The following is a 12,028-nucleotide window of genomic DNA, read 5'->3' as shown; positions in this document are numbered from 1 at the left end:
TGAAACCCCCAACAGGGCAGAAAAAAAATCATCTGAGGACAAAAACACCTCTTGAAAACTCTGCTTTGATAAAGTGTTGTGACCCTCAAGTCATTTTCTGTGTTTCTAAGTAATAACAGAAGTGGAGAAATGGTTTCTACAGAAGCCTTTGAGTAGAAAATGTTTGGTTTGGGTTTTTTTTTTTTCTCATATGAAAGCCAAGAATTAAATTCTAGTTGGAGTTGTTTATTATTTGCTGCTGTCTGGCTGTAGCCTGTCCTGTGCATCAGGCTTGAGCCCAGGTGCTGAGGTTGTGTGGCTACATTGCTTTAAAAGGCAGGAATCTGCTTTCCTTCCTAGCTCTTTACACCAAGATAAGTAGCCCAAGGAAGACTGAGCTCCAGCCATCCCTGCTAGGAGGTGAGTAGCGTCCTGTCCTGCAAGATTTTGTTAGCCCCATTTTGCCACTGACATGTTGGGCTGTGTTTCACCTTTCCTCCCTCCCCAAAAAAGCTCCAGCAGCTGTGAGTCAAAAAAAAAGCTGAATGAAAGTCTCAGTTCTGGCTACAGGGGAAGTAAGCACAGCAAACGCCCTGCCATGGGCTGTGTTCCCCAGCACTTCATTTTCCCAACTACTTCTTTCTTCCCAGGAGTTTGGCTGCTACCCTTCTCCAGGAAGCAAGTCTCTCCCTGGCTCCTGGGCTCTTCCCAGCTCATTGTTTTTCAATTGCTTTCTCAAAAAAAAAAAAAAGGGAAAAGAAAAGGAAAACCTTTACCGCAGCCTCTTGCCAAAGCAGCATCGCAGGTGGCTGCAGCCGAAAGTGCCTCCTCGCTGCAGCTTTGAAGCCGAGAAGCGACCCGCAGTTAGTTGAGCTGGGGATGGAGGAAAGGGATGGAAGCACCGGGAAGGAATGCAGCCGTTCCGGGATGGCTCCAGGATGCGCTTCGGGATGCCCCGGCCGGCGGCGGGGAGGGACCTGATACCCTCCCGCTCCCCTCCACTCCCCCGATCCCCTCCAAAAAGAAAACTGGAAGGGCTGGGATGGGGTGAAGAGAGATTCCTGCCGTCCCTTCCTAAAAGCAACCTGCTCTTGCAGGGATGCTGGGGTAGGAAAAGCGGGAGAACCCCCGAGAAGCTTCTGAGGGATGCGGTCTGGGAGAGTTTGGAGAGCTTCGGCTGGGGGAGAGGAGCTTTTTCTTCCCGAAAAGGCGATTGTTTGCCCCTAATCCTCAATTATGAGGGTTTAAAAAAAATAGCATTAGAGGGGCAATCTGTTCGGCAGCTCCTCGGAAGAAAGAATTGTTGCTTTAGGGAAGCGTCGGTCCCCCGTGCTGGATGGAGACGGGAATTTGAGGGCTGTCTCGCACTTTATGGCTGGCAGGAGAATTTCCAGCTTTGTCTCCCTTCAAAATCTCTCTTTCTCTTTATTGTTTCCTTTTAATCCGAGACAATTAGGGAAGGAAACGGTTCTATTTCATCTAAAAGACATCATTTCCCTGCAGCATCTCGGCTCGTTCCCAGAGCAGAGTTTCTTAGATGCGCATATCTATGAATTTAAAAATACAGCAGTAAAGTGCTTGAAACAGCCCATAAATTTGCTTCCTATTTTATTGCACCTCTCTGAATCAGGTGGAAGAGGACAAGGGCAACTAGGGGCTTGGGGAAGGATTTAACCCTTCCCGGGGATGAAGGACCAGCCAAGCCAGAGCAAACCCAGGCGGTGGGTTGGGAAGGAAGTGGCGGGGGGCCCGGGGGGGCTGGGTGACACCGAGTTTCTGAGTGACCGCGGCGAAATGGGACTGGCTGCAGCTTTTTGCTCATTTAGCAGATGTCCTTTTTGCTGCTACAGAGCCCCTGGGGCTGGGGGCTGGGGACCAGACCGGGAACCAGTGTGGGCTCCCTGGATCGGAATGGCAGCGGGGCGCTGGACAGCAGCCGGTTAACCCCTTCCTAAACCGAGCTCCACACTTCACAGGGAATCAACATTAAGGCTCCGGCAGCCCCTAGAGCATCCCCCTTACTCCAGCCAGCGATACCAGCCCCTGGGTGGGGGGCAGCGCGGCACCCAACGCCACTTCCCCAAGTTTTGTCCCACTCCAACAAATTAAATCCTTGTTAAGTCCTCGGGATCCCTCTGGCCTGTTGGCAGCGGCTGCGAGCAGAGTTACAAATTACGCTGGAGAGAGTCGCTGAGTCCTGAGCTCGTTTGTTTTACACACACCACCACCACCACCCCCCCAGCCAGCACCACCACCCAAAAATCAAGTGTTTAATTGCTGTAAAGTTTCCGAGCATGTGGATAATTTACTTTGACTGCTGCGTTTTAATTAAAAGCAAACTTATTTATGTTTCTGCTGTTTATATCGAGCCTTTTAATTACGTTTAGAGGCAGCGTCGAGCTTGCTTTTTTCCCCCCCTCCCTTCCCCCCCCCCCCTTTACCCCTAAATCACATTTTCATTAAAGGTTTTAATAAGAAAACTCACTTGACCACTATTCATTACCGAGTCCCCTTCCATGCACACAAGTTCACTTACCCATTCATTTATTCACTTACTCATTCCAGCAGATCCTGCTAGCAGGGATGTGAACACTCATAATTATTTGTCAAAGTCTGGGAAGTGCATTATCCCTTCTTCTCCCGGTAATTAGTTACCATAGCATCTAATACGTAAATGTGCCCAGAGCACACCATTAACAGTTAAGCGGAGGATTCAATTTAACACATGATTATATCTTTCATAAGTCATTACATTAGGAAAGCCAATGTCACTCATGCTGGGACGATTTCAGGGGGGAAAGAAAGGAGTGATGGGGACACACACGCACACAGAAGGAGCCGTCGGGGCAGAGTTGGGAATGGGGCAGCAGGTCCTTTGGAGGGGGACATGTTCACTTCTGGGTGACAGCGATCTAGCAAGCGTTAAGAGGGGCGGGGGAGCCTCTCTCCACACCCTCTGCCCAGGGACTGCCTTCGTGTGGCTTCCCTGGTGCAGAAGGGACAGGAGCTATGGGCCGGCAGGGACAGCACCGGCAGCAGCCCCTCTTCCCCCGCTCCGAATCAAGCCAGAAGGGGAGCAGACGAGCCCAAAGCTGGGCGGTTGAGGGATTTCAAGCGTTTCTATTCCACTCCTCATCGCTCGAAGTGGCGGAGAACGGAGCCAGCGCCCGATGCTTCACAGACGGCAGCAGCCGCCCGGGCTCCGCAGACTCGGGGAGGGACTAGCCCCGGCCCCGCACCCCGGGAGGCAGAATATGGGCTCCCTACATCCCTTTAACTCCCCCCTAACCCAGATCCTGACTTCTCCAAGAGTTTGCTGGGACCTCGTCGGCTTTTCCCTGCCCTGTCCCACAGCCGGGCAGAGCCGAGCATCACCCACTCCTTCCAACTCCTCTTTCCCGGGAAAACTGCTCGGGAAAGCAGGGATATTAAGCGGTAAATCTTGCAGCAAATGTGTCCTGCGATGCTGTGTGGCACTGTCACACACACACACACCACGCCAAGCTGGTGGCGGTGCTTAATTCCTAATCAGAATGATGGACAGCAGAGACAGAACAATACAAACTAATGGCTGTGGTGCTGATCACTTTACCCCTTGATTAAAGACACCCAATTATGGCGCAGAACAGTGTCGTAATTATGTTCCTTAATCACATCCAGGAGGTTTAATTGCCTTAACGATGTGTTTCATTAAATGAATTTAGGTATTATAGTCGACAGTTTTCATACACAGTTGTTTTCAAATTAACATAATATTAGACATCGTCATGGAAATTGTTTTAATAATCATAATTAGACGCACCCAGCCTTTGTCTAGGAAATGCTGAGAGACGCTTCTCCCTCTGCCTGGGGGCTGCTGAGCCCACCCTCTCCGGGCTGCCTTCCCACAGCTCCCTGGCACTTTACAGTTATGTTTCCTGAAAAGTTACAGGTTCTGATTAATCTTTTTTGATGGGAAGTGGAGCAGAAAATATTTATCCCCCCCCCCCTCCTTCTCTTTCCCTCCCCCCCCCCCCCCGCATCCTCTCCTACCCCCGCCTCTGGAGCTGCCGTTGGGAGAGGAGACTTCTCGCATACCCTAGAAGGGAGGGGGACACTCGATGGGACTCCCCCCATCTAAGGATCAATGCTGGGGAGCTACTTGCCCCTCCTGCCCGCAGGTTTGGCGAAGAGTCCATGAGGGGAAGTGCGGCTCCCAAACTTGGGAGGAGGTTCCACGGAGTCCTCCCGGAGAAAGGCAGAGTGGGGGACAAACCGTCCCTTTCCTTGGGACACCCTGAGCTGGGAAGGGGGTGCTGGGGGGAGGGGGGTGTGTGTGCGTGCATTCAGAGCAAGGAAAAGAAAAGATCCCCTCTCCCATCCACCTCCTTAAGTGCAGAGCTTGAGAATTAACAAAGCGCAGAGTAATCCAAGCGTTTGTTCAAAATATTTTAAGATTCTTTCCGACATAGATACACATAGAAACGATCGTACAGTGCTGTCAGCGGCTGATTGACCTATTTAATATATATCACTCTTTACACATCCGTGACCTGCCAACAGATCCATCATGGCTCCTATTTTGCCATCCAACCTGACAGTCCGAATTTGTATTATCTGCAAGTAGTGGAAAATAGCAGGACTCAGGGTTGAAAAGGGGGGGGGGGGGGGGGGGGGAGATGATAAGAAACTCGGGGAGGAGGGAACAGGAAGAAAAGAAGGGGGGGGAAGAAAGAAAAAGGGAAGGAAAACATTAAAAGGGAAGAGGAATATTAAAGGGGAAGGAAAATATTAAAGGGGAAGGAAGGGAAATATTAAAGGGGGAGGAAAGTATTAAAGGGGGAGGAAAGTATTAAAGAGGAAGAGAAATATTAAAGGGGAAGGGAAATATTAAAGGGGAAGGAAAGTATTAAAGGGGGAGGAAAGTATTAAAGGGGAAGAGAAATATTAAAGGGGAAGGGAATATTAAAGGGGAAGGGAATATTAAAGGGGAAGGGAAATATTAAAGGGGAAGGGAAATATTAAAGGGGAAGGGAAAATATTAAAGGGAAAGGAAAAATATTAAAGGGAAAGGAAAAATATTAAAGGGAAAGGGGGGAAAGGGTAAAAAAAAAAAGAAATAAAAGGGGGGGAAGAAGAAAGAAAAGGGAGAAAAAAGAAAGAAGTGGGGGGGAGGTAGGAGGGGGAGGAATAAAAAAGAATAAATCTTGATTTAGGAGTGGCAGAGACAACCACCCAGCCATGCAAACTCAAACCGAAGGCTCACTTTGGGTAAATAGCTACTTCTTGCTTTTCATCTCTCGGTTTGTTTTTTTAGTCTTTCTTCTTTGCTTCCAAAACAACCCAACCCCCCCATCCCCCCCCCCCCCCCCCCGCCACACCCCCCCCACCCCTCCCCAGAGGAAAATAACGATAACAGCTCGAACAGAAAAGAGAGGAAATCCACGCGTTCCGTAAACCAGCCTAAAGTATTTTAAAGTATTTCAACTCCGAAGGGCCGTCCACAGCCAGAAGAATTTACACACACGTTACGAGCGGCTTAAGTGATGCCTCTAAAGAAACAACGCCTGGGCAAAAAAAAACCATTGGCTTGGCAAAGTCTTCCTCCAGCAGCTATTGCTCCTGATGGTGCCTTGGAAAAGTTAATCGCTATTCCCTGTCCTAGAGCAAAAACACAACCCCAAAAAAACAAAAACCCCAAGATGCCCTCTGCGAAAAAAAAAACCGCTTGGTTGAGCAGTTAAGAATACACCTTTCCTGTTCGTTTTTGGACTGAAGCAATTTATTAAAGCTCAATTTAAATACAGGGGTGATGCAACTTTAAAAAATAATAATAATAATAATTAAAAAAATTGAAAATAGAGGAGAAAAAAAAAAGAAAAAAACCCAAAAAGGATGCAGGTGACCTTTCATCAACCCAAGCAGCTCGGATACAGCAACAGTTCCGCTTAGTATTTGTTGGCAAAGAAACGCTTTCAAAACCACTTGGCACACAGGTTTAGGTTACTCCATCCACAAGAGTTTGAGAAGCATTTTAAAGTCACCGCACAGAAGCCCCCCCCTTTCCCCCCTCCCCCCCGCTCCCCCCTCCCCCCCCCTCCCCCCCTCGCCGTGACCTTAACGCAGGATTAAATATTGTTGGCGTGGAAGGGTCAAATGAAAGAAGAAGAAGAAGAAGAACAAATAAATAGCGTGTCTCGTTTACACATCATTGCGAAGTGGGAAGAAACAAGGTGCACAGAAATAGTTCTCTCTTTACCCTCCCCCCCCCCTTTTTTTTTCCCCCTTTTTTTTTTTCCTTTCCTTTTTTTTTAATTATTTTAATTTTTTTTTACTATAAATGCGACACTTTCAGCCACACAGAAGAGGGAGGAAGGGGGTTGGTTGATCATCGGTTATTTCTTTTTTTACTTTTCTTTTTTTTTTACTTTTCTTTTCTTTATCCTTTTTTTTTTTTTACGCTCTCGGTTTTTTTTTTCTTAATTTATTTTCTTTTTTTTTTTTTTTTTCTTTTCTTTCCTTTTTTTTTTTTCTTTTTTAACCTCACTCTCACCGAACTTTGCGCATTTGCACGGGATCAAAGTTTGGAGACGATAAAAAATAACACAGTCTTCTCATAGCAATGCTCCGAGTCTCTTTTGTTTCTGCGAGTCGCTTTAAATAATAAGTTTACATTTCAAGTTTGTTTTGTTTCCTGGCTCAGAATAATAATTAATAATAATAATAATAATACTGCTAATAATAGTTTAAAAAAAAAAATCATCTCTGCTCAAGTGCCCTCTCTGATTTGTCCCATCCACCTCCACCCCCGGCCCCATTCCCTCACCGGGAGACAGACCGGGGCTGGGGAGCTGCTCTGCGTCCCTCTCCCCATCCTAACCCCGGCTCCCAGCCCATCCCCGGCCTCTCTTTTGTCCGGACGAGCAGAGGGCGGCCGGTAAGAGCAGCCCCCCCCAGCACTCCTGGGGCCGAGGAGTCTTCCCCACGGTCCCCCCCGCCGCCCCTCCCCGGTGCCGCCCGCGCTCTGTCTGCCATCGCGGTCCCGAGGAAATGAAGAAGGAAGCGAGGCGAGGCCGGAAGGAGGGAAACGGGGTCGGGGCAGCTCTCAGTCCCTCCGCTACTCCCGGTCCGGATCCCGGCCGCCAGTCGTCGCCGCTCCCCGGGGTCGCGGCGGCTGCGGGCAGCGAGGGGGACAACGGCAGCGGCATCACTTAAGGCTTCTCCGTGCACTGTTTGCAGAGGCTGGAGGAGACACTGTTGAAAATGGCACATTTCTCGGGGCAGGAGGTGGCGGGAGGCAGCCCGGCGCTGAAGGGGTACCCGGCCGCCTGCTCGTAGGCTCCGAGGGCGGGATGAAGAGCGGCCGCCGCCGCCGCTGCCGCCGCCGCCGAGCTGGGTAAAGAAGCCGCTGAAATAGCTTGACCTTGATTGAGATAAGCCACCAACCTCCTCATCTCCTCCAGGGCCTGAGCCTGCATCAGGATGTAGTTCTTGGCCAGGAGGAGCGTGGCGATCTTGGAGAGCTTCCTGACCGAGGGACTGTGGGCGTAGGGGATGACGGCCCGCAGCTCGTCCAGAGCGTCGTTCAGGTCGTGCATCCGTCGCCGCTCCCGCGCGTTGATGTTCAGCCGCAGAGCTTTCTGCTCCTTCGACTTCTTGCTGCCGCCGTGCCCGTGGCTGTTGGAGCAGCCGCCCTCGCTCGCCTTCAGCCCCCCTCCTCCTCCTCCGCCGCCGCCGCCCCCCCCCACCTCCGCCACCGCCACCGCCCGCCGCCGGCGAAGCCACTCGCGGGTCCCCCCCGGCTCCTCTCAGCACCAATTCGCAGCGACCGTCGCTGTCGTCGTCGGGGCTCTGCTCGCCGCCGCTGCTCTCGGCCACCGAGCTGCGGCTGGTGCTTTCGCCGTACTTGAGACACACGGAGCCCGGCGGCAGAGCCAGCGGGTCCCCGCCGACACCGGCTGCCAGCAGCCCCTCGGGCTCCGCCGCTTCGTAGCAAGCTAGGGGCGAAGGTTGCCGGTCGCGGGGGTGGGAGAGGTCGAGCCCCGGGGGTGAACGGAAGGCGGATTCCATGCGCTTGGCCGAGGCGGCGAGGCTCTTGTGGAAGAGGTCTTCTTCTGCGGGCAGCCCCAGCGCCCGCTCCATCGGTGCCCCGCTCGCCGCCGCCGCCTCCTCCTTCTCCTCCTCTTCCTCCTCCTCCTCCGCCCCCCTCAGCTCCTGGCCCGCTCCTCCAAGGCTCCTCTCCTCGGCGGGCGGCTCCCGGGGAGTCCCCGCTGCTCACAAATCGCTTCCCGCTTGCTCCCGGTACCCGGCGGTGCGGATGCTCCTGCTCAGGTAGTGGCTCCGGTAGTGGCTCCGGTGGATAGCTCCGGTGATGACTGGAGCTCTGTTTGCGGCTCCGGTTGCAGCTCCGGCTCCGGCTCGCCCTCAGCAGGCTCCTCGCTGGGGCATTGTGCGTTGCCAGCCCAACCGCTTCTACCGTTTATCTTGCTTGGATTCACCTTCAAGAGATTTCCGGAGCCATCAAGCAGCAGCAGCAGCGGCGGCGGCGGAGGACGGGGGAGTCTTTTACATCATTATCTCGGAGAGTAGGTTATTATGAGGAAGAGTCGCCTGTTGGGACAGAGCTTTCTACCCAATCAGGTTAACGTTTTAATTAATAGGATTAAAACGGTAACAAACAATCCCAGGCGCTATCTGGCCCTGAGTCTGAATAGTTTCATTTCCCAGGTCTGGAGACAGGCAGCAGCTAGAGCTTTATAAGAGGCGCCTGCTCCATTCTTCTCCCTGCCATCTGTATACACAGCTTAACGCATATGTTTGCAAGACGTTGTGTCCTGTTAGTAACCCAACAACTGCCTTTAGCTTGACATGTGTGGCGACTTTCACTCATCAATGAGCACACTAAAAGCCCTGCTTAGATCGAAGGATGTTCTTTGCCTCCTTCAGCAAATTACAGCCCTGCGCTGCGGGGAGAGGGGGGGGAAAAAAAAAAAAGGGAAAAAAAAAGAAAACCAACACAAAACCCAACCCCACACAACCCACCCGCTGCCAGCACTTCCCCTGCCCAGCGCTGCCAGCAGACTTCTGCTAACTTACCCGTGGAGTCAGGAGTGACACCCCCCACCCCAGCCCACCCACCCCTTGCATTTACATTAACTTGAAGCCCCCTCCCACCAGCCTTGGCGAAAAGCATAGCCTGGGAAGTAATAATAATAATAATAAATTAATAAACCCCAAGCCAACCACGAGCGGTCCCCAGCCTCCAGCCTCCCCCCTCCCCCCGCCAAAGGGACCCCAAACTACAGGGAGGTTCCCCCTCTCCTCTTCTCCTTCTCCCCTTTCCTTGAGATTTGCCTCTTTCCAGCGATCATCCGCCTCAAATACAAACCCCAAACAACCAACAACAAACCAAACCACAAAGCTCCATCTTATGAATGACCTGGTCTGGGGAGGAGGGAGGGCGGGGGGAGAAAGAGCAAACACACCCCCGCCCCCCCCCCCCCCCCCCCCCCCCCCCAACTTTATTTATTAACATTGACCAATTCTTTGCAGTTTCACCCCAGCATCCTCCCATCCCTCCGGCGAGTCCGGGAGCATCCTGCTCCGCTCTTCAACACCGGGATGCCACCGTCTGTGTCTGGAGGAGAACAGACCCAGTTCCCCCACTTCTCCCGATTCTCTACTCTCCTCCCCAGGGACTCCTCCTCGGGCACACGCTCTCCTGAGCTCTCCCAGGAGCGTGAATTGGCATCACCCCGAGGGCTGGCATGAATTTTGTCCCATTGCTCCTCTGATACTGGAGGCGAGCATCTTGTTCTGGCTCTACTGTCAGCGCTCCGGATATTTAGTGGTGGGTTTCCCTTCTTCTCACACCAGTAGAAACAATATTTCCCAACACTCCCAGTAAATCCTTCTTATGTGGCAGAATTACCGAAGGCTATGAAATTTGGTTTTTGGGGGGGTGGTTTCTCTGGTTTCATGGTTTCATTAAAACCCTTTTAATTGTGGCTTTCGGAGTTGGCCCCAGGTGTTGGGCTCTTTTCATTACATTTTGCTCTAATGTGATGAAATTCTAATTCTCTCCTTACCATATGGTTAAATTTCCCCACTGAGAATTAGTTGAAAAAGGAGAAATAATCTATTAATCTCTGTAATAGATTCACAAATGAGGTTCGCCACAGAACCTGGGTTTGAATGGTAATATCCGAACAGTTGGGTGCCTTGTTTCGGGAAAGAAAGGAAGCAGGCGACAACAGAAAACGTTTGAATTTTTCACCTGGAAAAAGAATGAAAAGGAGCCAAGCTGCGGATCCCTGAGTCATTGCCTGAGATTTCAGCTAGCGAGGGGACAAGCACAGCAAGTTCCTCGCCTCGTGTGTCCCCAGCAGAGGAGGACAACACAAGCCGAGCCCTCCAAAAAAAGATGGGGGGGTCCTCACCTCCTCCCAGCCCTTTCGCCCTCCCCTTTGGCTGCTGCGCTTGTCCCTGGTCGCCGTCCAAGCGCAGTGTCACCGAGCTCCGAGCTCTCCTCCCCCTTTCCCAGGGCTGCCACCGTTAACCTCCATCATTATTAATCCGAAGGCATTTCAGCTTTATTGTTTGCCAATTAGCAACTTCATTACTGTATTTTTTTTCCCCCCTCGGATCACGGACAAAGAGCTTTACCGTCGCATCAGGGCTTTAAGAGTGATCTTTGCTTTATTTGTTTTTATTATTTAATCCATTTAATATCCAATTTGTGAAACTCCCGTGGTGATGGATACTTGCATCATCTGGTGTTTAAAGGGGACACCTCACCCCTCGCACTTTTATTCCTCCTCCGGCTCCAGCTCCCCGCTGAGCTGGGGGTTCAGGAGTGTTACTCTTCCTCCCATCTTCTTCTTTTTCTCTGCAGTTTTGGGAGGACGAGAGGTCCCGGCCGCCTCCTCTTCTCCTTCGCTCGCTCCGATTTGTGCTCTGTGCCTGAATTTTCTCTCTCCTCCTCTGAGCTTTCTGCTCATCCCTGTCCACCCGTCAGTCTGCCTGCTGCTGATCTCTCTGTGGACCTGTCCTTGCTTCTGCCCGTCCGTTCAACCCCCTCTTTTGCTTCTATTTCTCCCCTTCCTTCTTAGTCTTCATCCTTCCCTTTCTCTTTCTTTGTGGGTCTTCATCCCTTCTTTTCCCCTTATTTGTAGGTCTTAATCCTTCCCTTTTCTTTCACTATCTTCATCCTTTTCCTTTCTGGCTCCGCTCTTTCCTTCTGTGTCTTCACCCTTTCCCTTCTTTCCCTTTCCCTTTCCCTCTGCCTCTATCTTCTTTCCCTTTCCTTCTGGGTATTCACCCTTCCCTTTCCCTTTCTTTCTTGGTCTCCCTGGATCTTCTGGTGCTTGAGACATGGACACATCCCACTCATCTCACCAGTGTGCTCATCGGTGACTCTGCAGGGCTTTAACGATGCCAACTTTCTTTCAAACTTTCTCTTGGAGGGGAGAAGGAGGGAGAGGAACGTGGAGGAGGCTCCCCAGGACCCGCTCGTTGTGATTTGTCTCTTTTGCCCCTACTTCCCAAAGAAGTGGCTGTTTAGCAGTCCACGGGAACTTGGGTTTAGAAGCAGGCAGAATTTATAGAAGCTTTAAATGCGGGGCTTATAAAAATACCGAGGAATGGTCTTTGAGGTTTATGCACTCGTAAACTTCTGCTGATTGCTCCTGGGAAGTTGTCAGGCATTTAACACCGCGTTTATCTTACAGAGCAATCAAAACACATCTGCCCAGCGTCTCGTTACCTGCTTTAATTGGACCGCAGCCCTCTACTACCAGCTCCACTACATTTGGCTCGTTTTTTCGGGAAAGAAGCCCAAGGGCAGAGCTGGGATGCTCCAGAGCAACCCCCACCTTCCCCCGGGAGAGGCCAGGCATAGACCAGCCCTGGGGGAGGAAGTAGGCTGGAGGATCCCAGAATACACCCAATTTTCCGTGGTGTCTTTCGCAAGATCTACTCGAGAGTCATTTTGTCTTTCTCCCCACCTTGGAGGAAAGTTAATCCCCCTTTCCCTCTCCCCAGGGCTGGGCTGAAAAGCCTGGTAGGACGC

At 51.5% G+C, this 12,028-nt stretch overlaps 1 protein-coding gene across 1 annotated transcript; it reads right to left on the bottom strand.

The window, feature by feature from the left end:
- Positions 1–6,064: 6,064 nt before the first annotated feature.
- BHLHE22 (basic helix-loop-helix family member e22) lies at positions 6,065–9,063 on the bottom strand. Its single transcript, XM_068162478.1, is given in 2 exon segments — positions 6,065–7,707; positions 7,709–9,063. Coding segments are annotated over 2 exon segments (930 nt in total). The 5' UTR covers positions 8,101–9,063; the 3' UTR covers positions 6,065–7,169.
- Positions 9,064–12,028: the final 2,965 nt, after the last annotated feature.

Source organism: Melanerpes formicivorus, unplaced genomic scaffold (genome assembly GCF_026170545.1).
Source record: "Melanerpes formicivorus ecotype bairdi unplaced genomic scaffold, bMelFor1.0.p_v2 SCAF_65, whole genome shotgun sequence".
NCBI lineage: Eukaryota > Metazoa > Chordata > Aves > Piciformes > Picidae > Melanerpes > Melanerpes formicivorus.
This window is presented reverse-complemented; position numbering and strand designations above follow the sequence as displayed.